At 48.5% G+C, this 19,575-nt stretch overlaps 7 protein-coding genes across 7 annotated transcripts; 4 read left to right on the plus strand and 3 right to left on the minus strand.

Moving 5' to 3' along the window:
- Positions 1–403: 403 nt before the first annotated feature.
- PFICI_04875 (uncharacterized protein) lies at positions 404–2,305 on the plus strand (the record flags this gene model as incomplete). The annotated part of the gene is made up of 1 exon (XM_007833456.1): positions 404–2,305. The coding sequence occupies one exon, from the start codon at positions 404–406 to the stop codon at positions 2,303–2,305; it is 1,902 nt and encodes a 633-aa protein (XP_007831647.1).
- A 912-nt stretch (positions 2,306–3,217) lies between these two features.
- On the plus strand, positions 3,218–4,307 carry PFICI_04876 (uncharacterized protein; the record flags this gene model as incomplete). Its single annotated transcript, XM_007833457.1, has 2 exons — positions 3,218–3,466; positions 3,519–4,307. The coding sequence occupies 2 exons, from the start codon at positions 3,218–3,220 to the stop codon at positions 4,305–4,307; spliced, it is 1,038 nt and encodes a 345-aa protein (XP_007831648.1).
- A 64-nt stretch (positions 4,308–4,371) lies between these two features.
- PFICI_04877 (uncharacterized protein) lies at positions 4,372–5,478 on the minus strand (the record flags this gene model as incomplete). The annotated part of the gene is made up of 1 exon (XM_007833458.1): positions 4,372–5,478. One exon carries the CDS (start codon positions 5,476–5,478, stop codon positions 4,372–4,374), a length of 1,107 nt encoding a protein of 368 aa, XP_007831649.1.
- Positions 5,479–7,059: 1,581 nt separating this feature from the next.
- On the plus strand, positions 7,060–8,661 carry PFICI_04878 (uncharacterized protein; the record flags this gene model as incomplete). The annotated part of the gene is made up of 2 exons (XM_007833459.1): positions 7,060–7,558; positions 7,613–8,661. 2 exons carry the CDS (start codon positions 7,060–7,062, stop codon positions 8,659–8,661), a joined length of 1,548 nt encoding a protein of 515 aa, XP_007831650.1.
- Positions 8,662–8,938: 277 nt separating this feature from the next.
- Positions 8,939–10,615, minus strand: PFICI_04879 (uncharacterized protein; the record flags this gene model as incomplete). The annotated part of the gene is made up of 1 exon (XM_007833460.1): positions 8,939–10,615. One exon carries the CDS (start codon positions 10,613–10,615, stop codon positions 8,939–8,941), a length of 1,677 nt encoding a protein of 558 aa, XP_007831651.1.
- A 563-nt stretch (positions 10,616–11,178) lies between these two features.
- On the minus strand, positions 11,179–13,931 carry PFICI_04880 (uncharacterized protein; the record flags this gene model as incomplete). Its single annotated transcript, XM_007833461.1, has 2 exons — positions 11,179–12,192; positions 12,240–13,931. 2 exons carry the CDS (start codon positions 13,929–13,931, stop codon positions 11,179–11,181), a joined length of 2,706 nt encoding a protein of 901 aa, XP_007831652.1.
- A 647-nt stretch (positions 13,932–14,578) lies between these two features.
- PFICI_04881 (uncharacterized protein) lies at positions 14,579–18,066 on the plus strand (the record flags this gene model as incomplete). Its single annotated transcript, XM_007833462.1, has 4 exons — positions 14,579–14,617; positions 14,675–14,730; positions 14,780–15,488; positions 15,556–18,066. The coding sequence occupies 4 exons, from the start codon at positions 14,579–14,581 to the stop codon at positions 18,064–18,066; spliced, it is 3,315 nt and encodes a 1,104-aa protein (XP_007831653.1).
- Positions 18,067–19,575: the final 1,509 nt, after the last annotated feature.

Consider the following 19,575-nt stretch of genomic DNA (forward strand, 5'->3'; position numbering starts at 1 on the left):
TCTCTTTTTTCTCTCTCTTTTTTTCTCTCTCTTTTTTTTCTTTCTAGTGCAGTGGTTTGGTGCGATAACAGGATATACTCGGTATATTAGCCACAGCCACTAGCCACAAAATAAAACCCCGCTTCCTTTATGTCTTGGTTCTCTGACTCACGGTTCACCTACCGCCTGCGACTTGACAGCTTCGCTAGCTTAAGACACTTTGCTAGTCGCTATAATGGTTGGTTCTCCTACTCAAGATGAGAAAAGCGACTTATGCACAACTTGCCAACGGGCATTAGAGAGATTGACTGACCCTCCACTCAATCATGGATCCCCTCATCACCAGTCCTTGGCTGCCCTGGAGATAGCAGCCAAGGATGGCTGCCTTGTTTGTGAGGTTCTATTCCAAGAACACACGGCAAACATGCAAGGCCGTAGTGCACACAGTGTCCAGCTTTCTCTACATTTTATCGCAGTGCCACTCGACGAGGACATAGCTCCTAGTGTGCGGGGCAATCTCTGGGCTAGATTCTATTTCAAGGTCGACAATGGAAAATCAGGGGGTTCAGCAGCTTTTATGGGGTTCGAGGGACCGCCAAGCATATCGGACGCTGTCATTCCTCGCCGCACCAGCTTGCTCCCAGATTTCGCACTCGCTCGTGCTAGGATCCACGAGTGTTCACAGCGACACTCCTCTTGCCCTGATCTGAAGCCTCGACCACTCCCGACCAGAGTCATAGATGTGGGTGAAGATATACGCCATGGATCAAGACTAGTTGAGACACGAGGAGAGCTTGGCCAGTATCTCGCACTCAGCCATTGTTGGGGAAATATTCAACCGCGGCCTTTGATGACTACGACAGAGAATATTTCGGCTATGACTACTCGAATCCCCTTTGAGAGGCTCGGGAAAACGTTCCAAGACGCCATGACTGTTACAAAAGAGTTGGGTTATCGCTACCTTTGGATTGACATGTTCTGCATCGTTCAAAACTCGTCGGCCGATTGGCAGCAGGAATGCAGCAACATGGCTTCAATCTTTGCCAATGCCGATCTGACGATAGCAGCCTCAGCTGCGAAAGATTCAAATGCAGGATTCTTGCAGGAACGTCCCTTGTGGCACACCAATATCGTGGAATGGGTGCGACATCAATCCCGAAAGCATCAGGACGAAGACGGTAATATTCGTGCGCTCAACTTTCAAGTCAAAAACATTCCCAATCAGGCAATGGTTACAAGCCTTCCAGGTGAGGAAGACGGTGGCTATCCACCAAATTATTTCATGAGCGCCAAAAATGATATCCTGTCCACCAGAGCCTGGGCGGTACAAGAGAGACTCCTTCCGTCGAGAATCTTGAGCTTCTACGAAAGCCAGACCATCTTTGAGTGCAATACCTGTTTGTGGTACGAGAAGATGCATCATCCTCTACTTCACCGAGATTGCGTCCATCGTATCCACCGCGCGAGAGAGTCTCTGGTGCCCAAAGACTTCCTCGATGCCGACGACGCCCAAACAATCTTTAACAGATGGATCTCCATCCTGGAACTATATACATCATGTAGCATTACTATGGCTGATGATAGATTACCGGCACTCTCTGGGGTCGTTCAACGAATCCAGGAACGACTTGGGGATGAGTACACTGCTGGCTTATGGCATAGCCATATAATGGAAGGACTCTCATGGCAAGTGAGCATGTTTCCACGAGAATATACCATCACGCAGTTCTCGGAAATAGACTGGATCAGTGACAATTATACAAAGCACAAAGACATTGGCCTTTCTGTGGTCAAGCATCAACGTACGGTGTACATCCCCTCGTGGTCATGGGCTTCCTGTGCATACCGTATCCAAATGCCCAATGCGTACTATCCAGTCAAGCATGCAGAGGTTGTCGAAGTCCGAAGCACCGCTGCCGGCTTGGACAGATTTGGGAACGTTACGTCGGGGACTGTGCGCATCACTGGCCACCTGCGGACACTCGAGTGGCGAGCTACAGGAATAGACATAGTAGAGACTTTATTCCTCTACCGCGAGGACGGTAAAAGCCTTCCGGTCGTTCGTGCAGACCGAGTTTTCCGAGATCGAGTCGTCCCAGGAGACAAGGGACAACTAACATGCTTCCTCCTGTCGGCGAATGGTCCTAATGCATGCATCCTAGTTCTCGAGCTAGTATCGCTTCCCAACGCATATCGAAGGATTGGGATGATCTCGACAGACATTTTTGGTCTAGGCTGGCCCGTTCAACCTCGAGAGTATATCGATCGCGACGAAATAATACCATGGTTCTTAGAAGCTGAGCGGTTGACAATCGACATCATCTAAATAGTCTGACCCGCCATAAAGAGACAGAATAATGAGAAAATGGCGTGCTGTGTGGGTCTATTGCATAGGCAGTCTATTGCCCGAGGCTGGTTTCAACTTGACCTCATGTCACGTCAGGCTGATTTGATCCACGGCAAAGTATGTAGGTAGCCCACAGCAAGTAGTAGTATAAAGTACCTCAATTATACTACGCGTCATACCTCTTGGTGATTGATCCATGGCCAAGCCAGTTTTGAACCAAATGAGGTCGACACTGTTTCTAGCATTATAGGTTTTGTTGATGGTAGCTGCCATCTTATTTCAAGCTCATGCCGCGGTGCTACCCCGTCCGAACTTCGACATTTAGAGCTGACGTGTGGTGGCGAGCCACGACGGCCATTGGCATCATTCTATTTCGCGTCAACGCTCAAGGCAAAATCACGGGTTTCGTCGTTTTTTTTTTTTTTTTTTGGGGGGGGGGTACTTACTAACGCGATGCTGTCTTTGGTCAACGCCTATTTGGTTGATGGCCGTCCTAGGTTTTGCAGCGACCATGATGATATGTCCTTAACAGGTGCAACTTGGTACAACTTGGTAGGTCAACTTTATTGTACGATCTGGCAATTGCCATTGACGCTGCACTTTCTCGGACAGAATACAGTACAGTTCACCGAAGATGCTCACCGTACGCTAGCCTACAGTCGTCTAGGTAGCAGTTCTGCTCGGGTTTGGCCGCGGTACTAGAGACTGTAGCCCGTAGCACGGCCGAAAATAACAGCTAACGTGCATCAAGGTACCGCTAAACAGATTTTGGACACCAAAAATTAGCTATCGGGCTGCTCATATAAAGCTGCGTGCTGCGACGATCCAGCTGGGGTGGGCCCTTTTCTTCTATTCCTAATGCGTCGAAAGTAGATGGCGGCGAATGCAGCCATGGTCTCAAGAACAGCAAAACGCGACCAACCTCCCAACGCGGATGTCAATCAGTCGTGTAACGAGGCCACTCGAGATTGGGAGGACATGACCGAGGCCGAACTTGTGGAAGCCATCCGCCGTAAGCGTCCCACTGAAGCCCAGCACGCTGCCCGGATCCGCGCTCTCGGCCCCGAAAAGGCCTTTGAAATCTCCCAGGAGCTATATAATAAGGCCGTCGAGCACAACGACGATCTGACGGAAGACGAGGTAATGCAACAGGCCCTTCACTCGCCACCTCCCAACATTCAGCGGCTTCCAGACTGACCCGCTGCATGCCCAGCGTGCGCTTCTTATGAGTCGCGGCGATGTCGCCGGCAAGGCGCTCGCCCATCCTGAAACTCTGACTCAGGCCGAAAGGTATGACTTGATGTGGTGGCCAGAGCCCTCGAAGCTGCACGCGGCCATCCGCGAGATCAGTGGTCTCAACACACCCGTGGAGTTGCTGGCCAAGGGCCGCGCCTCTCGCGAGTCCCTCTCTCTCGAGGAGCTTGATCTCATCGCCCAGCAGTTCCAGGTGGACCAGTGGAGGTCTGCCTCATCCCGAATATACTGGGTCCAAGTGCCCGGCAATGCCCAAGCTTCGGTCTTGGCCGCCATCCAGGAGGGCGTCGACGACGCAGTGTATTTCGAATTGCAAAGATACGCCTGGCAAGACGAGGAAGTCAAGGCGAAGAGGGCGGCGAAGCAGCTGCAAAGCCTGCAGAGCCGACCGCTGCAGCGACCGCCGCCTAAGGATTGGAATCAGTGGCTCACAGGCCGCTCGCGCGACACACTTGCTCATGGATATATCCGGTGTTGGCCCCCCCTAGACCGTAACGCTCCGGGTCCTCACCGACCGCCCACCCCGGCACATCTTTTGAGCATGGATATACAACAGAGAGAATGTCTCGAGTACGCCCCCATAGGAGGTGACTTGTTCAGTCAATGGGATGAGTTGGCCCCAGAGCAAAAGGCACACTACGAAACACGATCCGAGGCTCTCCGGCAGGCCGCCTGGGACAAGTGGGACGAGAAACAGCGCAACGACGCCCAAACAGAATATCAATGAAAAGTAAGTATCTTAAAAATGACCTTGTAAATTGTAAATTTCTCCACCTATTTCAGCAGTGACACTAAAGTCCGGCCACCCACGCGCCAGCCTCGTCCGCAATTTTCTCTGCTTCGGCTTTCCACCCCATCAAGTTACCGGCAAAGAATATGTCATGATTAGCCAGTTTCTCCACCCTGTAGGTAACATTGTTGCCCGTAACGCTCTCCATCTTTGCTACAAATTCAGTTACATCATCGTAAAATACCTCGCACCCGCCGCAGTAAACCCAAATGGGACAGGGGCTTTTGAACGGCTTTTTCAAGGGGTTCATGTAAGGAGCTGCTGCTGGATCATTGTTTACGAACCGGCTGGCACCCCAGGAAATGAACAACGGGTCCAGATAGTCCGTTTGGTAGTTGTGATTCTCTTCGAGGCTCTTGGGGTTCGTGGCGGCTGCGAGGTTGGTCGCGGGTGAGAATAGTAGCGCCCCTTTTGGTGCTGGCAATCCGACTGCGTCACCATGTTCGGCCAGGTATCTTAGCATGCAAATCACAATGTGGCCACCTGCTGAGTCTCCTGAGAGAACTATCTGCGATGCTGGAATGGACAAGTCCTTGAGGAGATAGTGGTATGCCGCGAGCGCATCCTGCAGAGCCGCAGGGAACTTCCCATGCGGATTAGATGCCAATCGGTAAAGGCTCCAGAAGCTGTGGGAACCAATGCGTTCCGTCATGAGACCTGCAGCAAAGGATCCATCCATTCTCACATCTCCCATGACGTAGCCGCCGGGATGGAAATGCAGCAGAATGGGTTTTCCTGATCTGGAGGCTGGATTCTTGTCCACGGCTGTCGGAAACCATATTCCTCCGGTTGGCAGTGGCTTGATCCCCGGGTCAGAACCGAGGCTTTTGACGTATATCTGATCAGGACCCGGCTGAATAGCAACGAAACGATCGCCAAGAGACCCAGGAGTCAGATCCAGCCGCGTGACTGATTGAACAAAAGCAGTGTGGTATAGAAAACTATTCATCAAGTTGTTCATGACTGATTGGAACACGGTCCATTCCGGATGTGGTCGCGTGTATTTGGGCAAATAATACACAGATAAAATCGGAAATTTGGCAAAATTGAGAAGAACTGCTCCGGTGGCCCAAATGTATTTCCCAGGAATAGAGGTAATAGGAGACATCATGAAGTCTACCTTGAGAAGATGTAACAGATTCTTCGATGTTGCAACAGATTATGCCAATCACTGGGCGAATTTTAAGAGTAACGACGAGTTTCCTTCACGTCAAAGGTAGTCGTGAAGAATGTCCATACTTCCACGAGCCTGTCCTCAAGTATGTTCGTCTATGAAAGATTGTTCGAGGGCAGAGCTTGAGTCATAGCCGTATGTACCCCCTCACGCGTCTGACACAAGTTCCTGGGCGTGGGGGCCAAAAAAACAGCTTACGAAAAAAAGGTGACAGATGATTGGAGACTGTATCAGCTGACTACACGCACATTCTGAGAGTCGTGGTTTGCGACCACAAAAAGAACATGATAAACCATCATTACTGGTTGATGCACATTTGATAGCTCACATTGTTCGGCCCAAAGCGGCCGCATCGCCAGCTTGTACACTTGGTGGCTTCTATCTGTATGTACTGTCGATTTCAGCTACTCTCTTGCAGGTAATGGGTCTCGAATCCCCCAGTCTCTCCTCTACCTGCTTCTCCCTCTCCGAAAACATATCTTGCCATGCTGCTATGAGAGCCATTGGTATAACATGAGAAATTCGCAGAGTACATTAGTTAGGGATTGGATAAGTACGAGGCTGGACAATTTCATCTGATATGATGTTTAAGGGAAGAGCCATGTTCTTTCGATATGGATGGCGCATTTTGCAAAGTAGAATAAGTTACTAACATCAACTCGTTTTCGTACATACACATTTGCCATTATGCACCTCAACTCTTTCGACACTGGCCCGGAGATTGTAACTATTTTGCTTTTTGTAGACCAAGCGCAAGTTCCCCTCTATGGTGTAAATCTACAGCCCATTCTCTACGCCACCTATGACTTTGTTCTTTTCTGCGTGAGAATCTCGATCTTGACATTGTATCATCGCTTGTTTCCTAGCAAATGTTTCAAGGCAGTATGCATCATTGTTGGAGTCTTTGGGTTTTGGTTACAGCTTTACCGCCACTATAACCCAACATCTTTCAATGTACACCCACCGAGTCCGACAAAACTATCATCCCGCATCGTATAAATCTAGTGGGGAAATGAACAAGTATTAAATGATGTTACTGCTAGACACCCATATTTCGTACCATTGTACTGGTCAAGACACGAGATTGCGCAAGCGTTATGGTGAAAAGCAGGTACGTAAGGGAGGCATTTAAAATAGAATAAAGGAGGAGTCAAATCAAAATGTGAAGACTTTGTGGCTCTTCCGGAGCTCTTCCCGTCTCCAACTTTTATGCCGGGTTGCCACCAACTGCATATTGTGCCCAAGCCCTGGTCTTTTTAGTGGGCTTTCCGATTGTGCCACCAGCCTTACTTCATAAGGGGTATATCTGGATGCGTCAAAGCCAACCCAGTTCTACTGTATCGGTCACTGTTATAAGTCCATGCTCATAAAAAAAATCTACCCTCGATCTTGGCTGAAATAGGCGAGCCTCCCTTACCCTCTTCAACTTCTGTGGATCTTGAAGCAGACGACTTTCCAGATTATGTACACCAACATACAAGCTTCCCAGCAAAGTCCATCAACTCTTCTTTCATCATGGCTACCGCTTTTGGCTCACCCGAATTTGAAAGCTTTGACTGCATCATTATTGGAGCTGGCATCTCAGGTATCAACTGCGCATTCCGTTTGAAAAGCCAGATACCAAATGCGAGCTATGTCATCCTCGAAGCTCGCAGCGACATTGGTGGGACTTGGGATCAGTGGAAATATCCTGGAGCCCGTTGCGACTCTGAAATCTCCACGATTGCCTTTTCGTGGCACGACTTTGCCTTCCCAAGCCCTATTGTCTCTGGTACTATGATCCAGGATTATCTGCATCAAGCTTCAGCAAAGGCAAAAATTGATGAGAACATCCGGCTAAACCACAAGGTCTCAGATGCTGAGTGGTCTCGAGAAAGTCAAAACTGGCACATCTTGGCATACATTGACGGGAATGCCAAACGATTTACTTCGCGCTTCTTGGTACTAGCTGCAGGCTTTCTCAACTACGATACGCCGCCAGAAGTTGAGATTCCTAACATCAGTCAGTTCAAAGGTACGCAATGCATTCTTGGAGACTACAGTCGACTCCACTGACCTGGCAAACAAGCACGGGTCATCAATCCCCAGTTCTGGCCGCAAGACTATGACTGGACCAATGAACGGATTGCCGTCATCGGCAGTGGTGCCACTGCCGTCAGTCTGATACCCGCGATTACAGAAAAGGCTGCTCATGTCATCATGATTCAACGAAGCCCAAACTATGTCGCCAAATGGGACAATGGTCCGTCATGGGCACATAAATACCTTCCGCTCTCCTTTGTGTACACATGTCGGCGCCTTTGGTGCGCCATCAGGTTGCAATTGTTTGTCTCTTACTGCGAAAAGTACCCGCAAGCAGTAATTGATTTCCTGCGAAGTGATGCAAAGAAGATCCTCCCTGCTCGAGTTGATTATGACGTTCACTTCAAGCCACGTTATAAGCCATGGGATCAGCGCATGTGCGTGGACGCTGACTGTGCCTTCTTCAAGTCCCTGTCTCTTCCAAATGTGGATATCACCACTGGGCCGATTGACACAGCTATTGAGCAAGGAATCAAAATGCACGACGGCAAGACTATTGAAGCAGACACAATTGTCGCGGCAACAGGATTCCGTATGCAAATTGACGGTGGAATTCGCATGCGGGTTGATGGCCAGGCAGTTTCATGGAATGATAAGTTCGTCTGGAACGGTACAATGGTGAGCGGAGTGCCAAATATGGTCTTCATGCTTGGCTATCCCAACAACTCCTGGACTCTGGGCATCGATGAGTCCGCATTCGTCTTGGTGCGTCTCATGCAGCACATGCAGAGTCGTGGTGCTCGCAGTGCCGTACCTCGAGTTCCAAAAGATACTACAATGAATGAACTGCGACTTTGGGATTTGATGTCAACTTACCGCGTGGCAGCGGAATTGAGACTACCGGTACAAGGCGACAAAGGTCCCTGGAGACCCAGAGATGCCCCAATCGCCGGCTGGATTCACTCTCGCTGGGGGGAACATCACGAATGGCCTGGAATTCATCGAATGATCCCGTCTGCAAACACTCTCGTCGTGTCAGCGACACCATCGATCACGGGCAGTTCTCTTCAACTCTCTACAGACCTTGCTAGATGAATCCTGCACTATTCATGGTTCACTAGCGCGTCAAAAGATAGTTGGTACGGCGTGACGACCTCGAGGTCGAATAAAGGTGGTCCTGCTGAGTCAGTACCTATGATCATATATTTTTTTTCACTTAATGATCTTTCATTCTCGATTAACACCATTGAGGACTGATATGCATATCAGTAGTTTCCATTTTCACAACACCAAAACGTGCCTGTGCCATAAAATTTAAGTCTCAATAGAGAATTATGTACATATAGGTATCTTTATTAGATGGTGGGTGCTCTTAATCCCAGACTGGTGCTTTGGTGAGGTTCTCTGGGGCATTGGTTCTTCCATCAGATTGTGACTGTCTTGGACCAGAAACAGAACGTGGTTGCTCTGAGCTGGAAACACCCTCTCCTAAGTGATTCGAACCAGCTTGCAAGCTGGAAATCTTCGCGTCCGACTGGCCAGTCGGCAAAGCCTTCGTGTCGGACGCTTCATCCTCTGCTCCTGATGTCGAAGGCAACTCATTTGTCATGATTAGTTGATCTATCGAACCTTGGGGATTATTTTCCATGTGAATTTCCCGACTCATCGCATGTACATGACGTTTCATGTGTGCAGCTTCTGTTGGTATGTCTGCAGCACCAAATGTCGTGTGCCCATCTGGTCGCCCAAGAGAATGGGGAAGATAACGACGGTCGCTCTCTTCAATCCTTTTTCTATCATAAGCCGTTTTCTTTCTCTTGTTTGGATCCTCCTCATACCACCATTCGTATTCATCCTTCAACAAGTGCCCGGGATAGAACTCTGGAACCAGCAGGTTTCCGCAGCCTGGAATGTTCATTTCGAGATCCATCAACCCATCCATGACCTTTCGGGCAACAATAATATCTTTGTATTTCAGGGGCAGATTCCTTTGTTTTGGCTTCCTTCTGATGCCTGCTATGATGGCATTGTGAAGTAATCCTATTCCACCAACCATGATGAAGAACCAAGTGTGTCCTCGTAAGGCAGGAATGGTGATAAAGAGAAGTAGCCACGCAATTGCTAGTGCCATCGAAGTGCAGAGAGTTATGAAAAAGCCTTTGGGATATCCCCAAATTTCTGACGCAAGTTCCGTGTTTCGTTCGCCGGAGCTGCGCCTCTTAAATTTCAGCCATGGCCTGCTGTTCATCGGCGATTCATGTGCTGAAAGTTCTTCAAGATTCATACAATGACCCTTGTCATTCTGGATAACGATCACATCCCGAGAACCATTCCCAGCTGTCAGGATGTAGCCATTAGGCACCTGTCGACCCCCTCGGGACAATTTTCCAGCAGGTGACTGATTACCACGCGGCAGCTTTTCTGCAGCCCACTGTGGAACAGACCCCATGATGATCGCAAGCAATGTTCCAATCGCAGTGACAAACAGAACGCCCCATTCCTGACCATTGGTCAATATTGTAGGTATTGATGCCACAATAAATTGCACTGTCATTGTAATTATACCAAGAATGTGTAGTTTGGAGTATCGAACCGAAAGGCAGCCAAGTCGGTTGTGTTCGGCTTCGCATATTGTGATTCGGATGGCGTTGTCACCGAGTGGCTCTTGCTTGGAAATCCAGGTCTGATGATCTCGAACTATTCTGCCAATAATCCAATTCCTATTCTCCCTTTGGTAGCCGGATGCCAGATTGAAGACTTTTACCGGATAGTCTGGTGGGGGCAAGAGCTTTCCGTCACCAAAGACGTCGACTAACGTGCTCAGCGAGTAGGAAAGCCACCCGAATGAGAAGCATACTGGATTATACCAGTTTCCGGCAGTTTGGGCCAGAGCTGTTCGAATGACGCTGTCCCCTGACAACATGAGAATCGTGGCGATTATCACGCTAGGGTTCCTCCACTCCCTGGCGAGGTCGTCACTTGTGTTATCGTTGCTCCATATTCCATGATTCTGGCCAGGCGCACTCCATATTGTGGCCCACCAGCCCATTGTGGACTGTTCATAATGGTCGTGATTTGGAACATACATTGGATACGATGGGTTTGGCTCGATGGGAAAGGCATGTCAAGATTGCGAAAAGTCGGAAGGACACAGCGTTGCAATATCGCCAGGCTACCTACATTTACAAAATTGGCAGCTCCGCACTCATTTCAGGGCAATATAAAGATGTCGCAAAAAGAGAAAGAAAAAAGGAAAAGAAAAAAAGGAGGGAGAAAAGGGGGCGCGTCGCATACCTTCGCTGAATGCCAACTAAGACTAGGACACGACACATCGCACTCTCGCTTGGGCCAATAGAATACTCATGCGGTCGCACAGCATGCTTTGAAGCTGGCCAAAGTTCCGTGCATCTGATGTAGAAGCAGGCTGTGCTGGCATCCTGACGAGTAACTGTCAGTGGGGCATTCGTTATTCACGTCTAGGTCATTGGCCGCAGACCGCAGCTTACGGAAATGCCAGTGGTTGATTGAAAGTTCGTGTGCAGCTTGATACATTCACCCTCCCTTCTTGGGAGACCCTGTCATATTTACGCGAATCATCAAGACGCACCCACGTCAGTTGTTCCCCTTGACCCAAGTCATCCTTTTGATCATGGGAATCGGAAAAAATGAGCCTTTGCCCCCAATCGCATCCAGAACGCCCGAATTTGGTCGCCAGCCTGACTGCTTCTTGGGCCCCGTCGTGGGACGCTTATTCTCTCGCGTTGGCAGTGGCTCCTCTGCAATAGAGGGCCGGACATATCCATCCACCCACCACCGTTGACGTGGTCCCAGCATCTCGGCAATAGGGAAGTCTTTCTTGAAACTTGGACGATAGTCGTTTTCCCTCAACTGCTTCAGCTCGGTTTTTCGATCGATACTGGCTGACCTCCATATGTAGATTCTCTGAATTATTTTCACATGGTAGTCTGGGGCATCTATACTGCTGTCTCCATCAGAAGACAAATTTTGTCCGCTTACTTCTACTAGCAATGCGATCTCACGGGGGAGTTCTCTTGGGTGTCGGGAGAGGATTATGGCGAGATTATGCGAGTCTTTGACGAGCCTTGTAAGTTCCGGACATTTTCTGTTGTCGGCTTTGGTGAAACTATACCACTCATTCAATGTGCGATCGATCGGAAATGTAAAAACAACTTCGTTCCCCTCATCATTCGAGACTGCCCTCGTGCTGAGAATTGCGCTCCTAGTAGTGTCGGAGTCTGTGTGGAGAATAAAGCCAGGATAACTGACTAGTAAGCCCTTTGGCCCAAGCTGCGTACGCGTATTCCAAATGTTCATTGGATCGGGATAGTCAATCTCGTCGGCAGACAGGAGTGTCGTTGGTGCCCAACCGTAGCCAGCCGTATTGATCTTTTCACCGGGAAGGAATATCAATCCTGACGGGATCGCGCCTGGGTGTTTAAGATGAACTTTTGCCCAGAATATTTCCACTAGCTTCTGTTGCTTATGCTTGTCGCTTGGTCCATCCTGAGGTCCTAGTAGTCCAGCTTCTGCGATTTCAGTATTCTCAGTATCAAGCTCCAAAATTGTTGCCAACGCCAGAGTCTCATGCTCAGGCCTTGTTGTGCTCTAGAAAACTGTTAGAGCGAGTAATATGTCCCGTATACCAAACTTACCCGCCATCTCGCTGCGCGCCAAACGTTCGCAATGAAGAGGCTGGCCTCTTCGGTGGAAAGATTTGATCGGTTCCGAATCTTGAAGTCGTCTCTCGGAACCTTGACCTTATCGCGTTGTTTGTCCAGCAGCATTATGTCTGAAAGCTGGTCACGGACTATTCCTGCAAGCCCCGAAGCAGGTTCGACCATGGCAACGGTCAGCTTCTTTTCTATGTCTTCTAACTCTCGAATGGGCGTGGCGTTTTCTGATCTTTCTTTGAAGACAAAATGGATCTTGCGGCTCAGATAGGCTTCCTGCAACGTCCAAAGACGCCTCATCCAGACACTTGACAAGACCTTCATAGCCGGCTCTGCGGTTTTCAAACCAGCACCAACTGCGAACAATCCGTTATCGATGACTATTGTCCACTTAGACTCTCCAAATACTGCAAGAATCTGCTGAATGGCTTTCTTCTTTGCCAGCATTATTCTCTCGAACTCGTCCACGTTACCTGGAGGGCATACTGGCACAACTAACGTATCCATCCAAAACGGTGTGACAGCACTCCCACTGACCCGGGTTATTTGTCTTCGGATGAATTCAAGTTGGCAAATATTGAGTTGATTGACATTCTCGTTTCCCCAGCCATCAGACCAGACATGGGAGATGGCAACGAATTCCAACTGAGCCTCGGCCTTGCGATCATAGTCTATCACCTCAAATCCTTGTTGGACATCTGTTCTGCTTCTGAACTGAATCAGGGGTATCCGGTCGCTTTCAAGTGTAGAGAGGATTGCGTCTTGCTCTGGGCCCATCGACTCGCACTTTGGGGTCTGAAGGGGCTTACAGATGTGCCGGTTGCGGTACTCGCCCTGTGAGTTTTGTGATTTGACCTTGCACTCAATTGGCGTACAGCTTCCATGCTCTGGCGTTGTACGCTCCCCATTTGTGCGATAGGCATAATATGCCGACAACAACATTGTGGCGTTCGAGCTGAACTGTCCTCTGAGTAGTTTGATTGTCCTAGGACACCAATTTTCGTCCTTCATCTTAATAGATGTATAACGAGCAGGGCCCCAGCCGTGTTGATCGTCATCAGGCTGCCAACCCTCGATCTTGACTTCGTTGTCCTTCATGATGCTTGATTTCACTTCCGATAAAGCCTCCCCAAGACACATGAGCATCAAAACGTGCTCGTCGGTCATGTAGCATTTGTCCCTCGGGTCATCAACCACATATAGGACCTTTTCGTTGATCAAGGCACAATTCTTTCTCAACACTTGGCGGGCATGGTCGAGGACGCAACCAGCCTGGATCATTCGAAGCCTAAGACCTGCTCTGTTCTCCTTTCTACTTTCCCAAGTTGACCACTTCTTGAGGGCATCCGCAAGACTTTTGGTCGAAAGTAAATCATCAATAAACAGATCTGGGACATCCAGGATAGGTTTTCCATCATATTTAACCACCGTGAAGATCAGCCCAAAGAATAACCACGCTTGTAGAAGAACTTCAAGGCTATGTTCTGCAGTTTCTGCTCTTAGCTCAAAAGTATTCGGGTCAACAGTCCAGCCGTGCTTTTCAGGGAAAGCATAAAACTCAGCAAAGCTCCTGGGTAATTTGATACGGCCATTGCGTGACTTGAAATCGTCCATGCATGGAATGCCAATATCAGTGGCGATTGCTTCTCCGTGATGCGCTGCGATGTGCTCCATTTCTTTGGCTATTGACTGCGCTTGGCAACAACAAGTAAAGACTGATTCAACAATTGCGATGCAAAAGAGTAAAAAGGGGGCGGCGATATCAAAGCCAATCAAAACTTAGTCGTTGCAGAGTGTTGGGCATCTTATACATACACTTGACGATCGCGGTCATGCCCAACTTTCACAGAGCCTCATTGCAAGCTTACAAATTACGGTTCGATTTTCATAGTCGCTCACCGGTCCTGCTCAATAACGTCGGGCTTGCCACTCTTGTTCGAGTGGGTGTACTCGGACGGCTTTCATTGGTGCAAAGTCGCCATGCTGGGTCAACTTGCATTGCTGAGCGCATATGCAGCAGTGCCACAATATGGAAATTTGAGGCTTTGGGGGCGCTCTGGGCGGCGGAGCCTTACGATCAGCGTTGCGCCAAAGTACCTCAAAGCTACCCCACGGGTGTTTCTACACGGCTTTCATTTGTAATTTCCATGCTTCCCCAATTTTTCCACATTCCCTCGGGCATGTGAGCAATGCCACGAGGAGGCAGACTTGGGCGACCATCTTCAAGCACCTAAATATCCAGACGGTCTCTACTCAACCCAGACCTTGACACCCATGTGGCCTCAGATCTGACGAGTATTGCGATTGACTCTTGTGAGGCCATGTCGAGTCGCTATTCTTTGCATAATTTTCTGCAACGGGTAAGCTCAAGAACATAAAATTATTGCACATTGAGAAGTAGCTGAGGCTCGCTTCAGGACCACAGTTTCGAATTATTGTCAAACCCCAGGACAGCTTCCGCTCGAATCAATGAGTAAGGCTGAAGTTGCGCTGTCTGTTGAATGAACGCTGATATGCTATAGCATTATTCTTGTCCACGGGTTTTCAGGCCGCGCTTTTTCTGAATATCGACTTTCTTTAGAAGAATTGATTGTATCGACAGTCGGTTCCAAGTTTCAAGATGCCGCCATCAGAGTCTTCAGATTCGATTTTGGCCGACTCCTATCTGGCGCACCGGACTCATTTTCTTCCGAGGTCCAGAAACTTCGCCGCCACCTACTTCATCTGTATGAGGACGGCCTTGATCAGGATAAACCCGCAAGTAGTCGCAATGATAGTGATTCGCTCCATGGAGAACCTGGGACACCCGAATCGATGGATACCCCACTCAAAGTACTGGTGTTCATTGTGCACGGTCTTGGATCGTGGATTGTGAAGGATGTTCTTGCCTCACGAAGTAGCCGCAATATTGGTTTCATGCCTTTGGGTATCATCCATCTTGACTGCCCCAAACGCACTTTGGATACGGCGAGCAAGCCCGATTCGGATTATTTACGTCGATTCTTTGCGACATTCAATCCGTCCCATAATTTGGAAAACGATCGCGACAAAGAAAAGCTGAGGAGGCTTCAGAACTCGTTGGGGCATGCTAATTCTAGGTTCCAAAGACATGGAGTTCACTATCGCGATCAACGCCGGAAACGCAATTTTCCGCTGGAGAAGCGAGAGATCTATCAGGAGAAAAGATTACTGTGGATTTCTGATGCCCAATCCGTGCCGAGGGCTATCGCTGTATGTGCTCATCAATACGAATCCAATCTAACCAGATTGTTCGACGTATCTAATGATATACACACAGAGTGGATGGGGCCAATGGATATGGTCCTTTTGGTACAGCGAGACTGTGACACTGCTGATGAAAGAACTTCCCGAGCTTCCAGATCTGGTTGGTGCTGCGTTCACGCACGCAACAAGTCGAGATGCGTATGAAGAGTCTGTAGACTCCAGTGACGACGGGGGCAGTGTAGCAGTCGCAGGATATGAGAACAATATCCCCCCAGGCCACCGCGTTCAATCTTGGAATACTGACCAGGACGAAGTTGACCACGACAATAATGAATCACCCACTGTTATATTTTCTACGTTCACCGCACCAGACCTCGGCGTCAGCGAAGATAACGAACTGAAGAACCTCATCCATTTGGCAAATTCATTTTTCCAACGCTGTGACTTGGGGAATGCAGAAAGACTCTACGTTTCGTGTAAAGAAAAATTGCCGAATCCAGATCAACCCACCATCAAACACGTCCAGATCCATATGCGTATCATGGCAGTCAGGATGTATCTCGGGAAGTACAACGAAGCAGCAGACGACTTGAAGAATATCAAGGAATCGATCAATATCTCGGCAATTGACGACGACACTCAAGGGAAAATGCGAAAAGAATTGCATCGAGACCGGCGACGGTGGCATGCAAAGTTGTTGATGCGGAACGGAAACTGGTCACAAGCCGCGCGCAAGTACGAAAGATTACTCAAAGAGGACCCCCAAGATGAAAATGGCAGAACACAAAGAGATTTGGCCCTGATCTATGCTGATCTCGGATATTACGATCAAGCATACGCTACTATTCAGTTGGCCGAGAAGACCACTGCTGTGAAGCATGTCTTGACGTCCGATATTGATGTCGCAAAAGACACCGATGCAAATATAACCACAGACTTGGAACTACACACCCAAGACAGAGTAGCAGCATCCCACAGCAGTGATGCTACAACAAAGATCAAGTCCATGGCTGAAGTCGGCATTCAATCAGCGATTGCCGAGATACATATGCTATCTGGAAGCTACGTCGAGGCACTTGAAACATCAACCAACGCCTACCACAAGTTAACGAGCATGATTGGCAAGGAGCATTTGAAGTCGCTATACCTGGCGAATATCAAAGCTTGGTGTTTAGCACTTAACATGGAATACACTGCCGCAGAAGCACTCTGCTTGTCGACCCTGGAAATCATAACACGAACGCTGGGCCGAAAGCATCCACTTTGCTTGGAGGCGACGCGTCTATTGGTATACGTCTTCCGGTCTCAGTCCCGGTTTGCGGAGGCAATCGGCACGGCAAAGTCCTTGTACAGCCTCGCCGGCAGGCAATTGGGCGAAACACATCCTTTGACTATTCGCTCCAAATATCAACTGGCCGCTGCATACCTCGCCAATGGCGATTACTCAGAGGCCTTGACTACTCTGAAGGAGTTGATCAAACACGCCAAGAACCCAAATTCCTTGGGTTACTTCCACCCCGAATCCCTCAAATTCCGATCCGCGTTGGCACATGCCCTTCTTTGTTGTGGTCGGTTGTATGATGCGAGAAGATTGGCGCTCGAAACGCTCATTCATCAAATCCACGTTTATAAGCATCAGAATGTCATTTCTGGCGGAGTTGACGACCTTCGTGGCCTCATCGTTTGCGACAAGGAGTCTTGTAAGCCGGACAACTACTACCAATTTGTCTTGAAAAGGCTGCACCACGACACCAATCCAGACAAGCTATCTTTCTGCATGCACTCCTACTGGGTCTCAACGTTGGAAACGATTGCAAGGATCGAGTGCAAGTCACATCGGGATGGTGCCTCGGACAGCGAACTACTGGCCGTGGAATCGTTGCTCAGGATCATCGATGGTCTCCTGCCGGATACTGAATCAATCCAATTTGCGTTTGCTCAAGTTCTTCAAGAGCCGACATCTGCAGATGAAGACAACAGACTTGACGAAGCTATCACGTTACTCGAGAAAGTCGAGAGTCGCAGGAAGAAAACTCTCGGCAAGAATCACCTGGATACGCTCTGCGCGAATCGCGAAATGATGATAGCCCGTTGCATGCGCTCGGTCTCGGGAATGAGTCGCGATGAAGCGCCTGATAATTTGATGAGCGTTATTCAAAGTCGGTCGTTGGAAATCGTGGACTCTCTCGAGGCTACTCTGGGCGTGTATCATCCCGAAAGTCTTCGATCCAGAATATGGTATATTACGGTCCAGTTGCTCAACTCTGGAAACGATTGTACAGAAGTCAAGGATTCAGACCAAGACATCCATGATGTCCTACGAGAGGTAGTGGCAAGGCTACGCACATCATTCGTGCGCAAAGAGAGACTGATTGAGTCTCTTGAAATGGAGAAAACTGTTGCTGGTCTATTGTTGGGCTCGGGATGTCCGGGAGAAGAGTTGTGTGATATTTTGCGAGGCACCCTCAAAGCAATCAGGCACGCAACCACAGACTTGGAAATTATGGATGTCCAGCCGAAGCTTGAAGAGCTTGAAAACGATATAGAAGGTATGCTGAAAAAGGCAGAACAGACGACAACATGAATTGCGCCACAGACTAGAAGCATATTCGGAGGCGTTCTATTGAGGCAAGGTGGCGTACAAAGTAGTCTAGATTTTTTTTTTTTTTTTAAGATTTGCCGCGCAAGCACTTAGTCATAGTATGTAACTATATATACTATCCATTACAATTTGAATCACCTCCTGACACCTAAGACCTCAAAAGGTTGACAGCGTTATAGCATCTAACTAAGGGGAATTTTGCGTAAAATGCAACCCGTGGCTTTGATCATACCCTACCTAAACCGCCCCAGGACGTGGACAAGACGTCTTGCGAAGGTTTGCTGTGTAGGGGCATTACATTCAAGACGGGTTTCCTGCCATTATTTGGAAATAAGATAGGATTAGTGGGTTACGTGTTTATAAATAAGTCTACTTAGTTTTATTATCATGCTACCTGGTGGTATTTTGGAAAGGAATGGTTTACTTTAGTAACTAGATTAGATTTATAACCTGGACCTGGATAATTTCAACCTTTATCGAAGTCGCGTGCGTGCTTTAACTTATGAAGTCAAATATGCTCTTGGTGAGCCCGTCGGTTGGTGCGTGTCTGAAACAACACCAGCGCCTGGGAGAGCAGCATTTGATGGGCTGTATGGTCATTCGTCGCGTCCTGTCAAGCGTCATCGTCTCCAACTCGGATATTGCTTCCCAAATCGCGGGATGGAGGGGAAATTGCTTGCTGTTTCTTTAGATGCTCCAAGAAAAATTAGTGACCTAGGACAACTCAAATGGCAACGTGGAGCTCGATTTATGATCCTGAACCCTTGATGCGAAACCAATGTGATACGACCAATATATACGACCAATATCTGAAATAAAGAGTAAAATTAAAGATGGTCTACATCTACGAAAATAATATGTGAACAAACAGACTTAATCAACCCTTCCCGTTGTGTCACCCGAAGGGTGCCACACAACCAGCCACACTGTGGCGCATCAAAATGGCGTAGAGCAGTTTTTAGGCTATATTCATTATAAAAGAGATTACTCTGGCCCTCCCAAAAACTCATTCGAGCATATGAATGACTATAAGGACCGAGCAAGTGGGAGTGTCGATGAGAATCTCAGCGATCACCTTCGTCCCATCATACAAGACGTGTAGTTCAAGGCTCAACAAAAGTATACGTCTCCGTTCACAAAAGGAAAAAGGGCAACATGAATAGAAAGCAATCTCCGGCCAAGTCTCCCTAAAGGATTATCGTTGCTTCATCGACAGCTTATGAGCTGGTCGAGTCATTGTTTAATTGTAGCTATAGCTATTAGCTCACGCGTCCCTAATTGGATCAATCCTTGCCGCGTGTCGATGGCCTTGAGTTTTCCGAGGGCGCGGTAATCTAGCATAAAGAATTCCGCGCTTAATAAGGGTGAGAGAAAAAAAAAACACGACAAGAAGAGACACGATGAAAAAAGATTGAGGGATTAGCTAACCTAGCTCGACCAATCTTGGCTGGTCATAGTGCCACTTCCAAGAACTTGGCGGGCGCTGGAAGA

Source organism: Pestalotiopsis fici, assembly GCF_000516985.1.
Source record: "Pestalotiopsis fici W106-1 unplaced genomic scaffold PFICI_Scf_3, whole genome shotgun sequence".
NCBI classification, from domain to species: Eukaryota; Fungi; Ascomycota; class Sordariomycetes; order Amphisphaeriales; family Sporocadaceae; genus Pestalotiopsis; species Pestalotiopsis fici.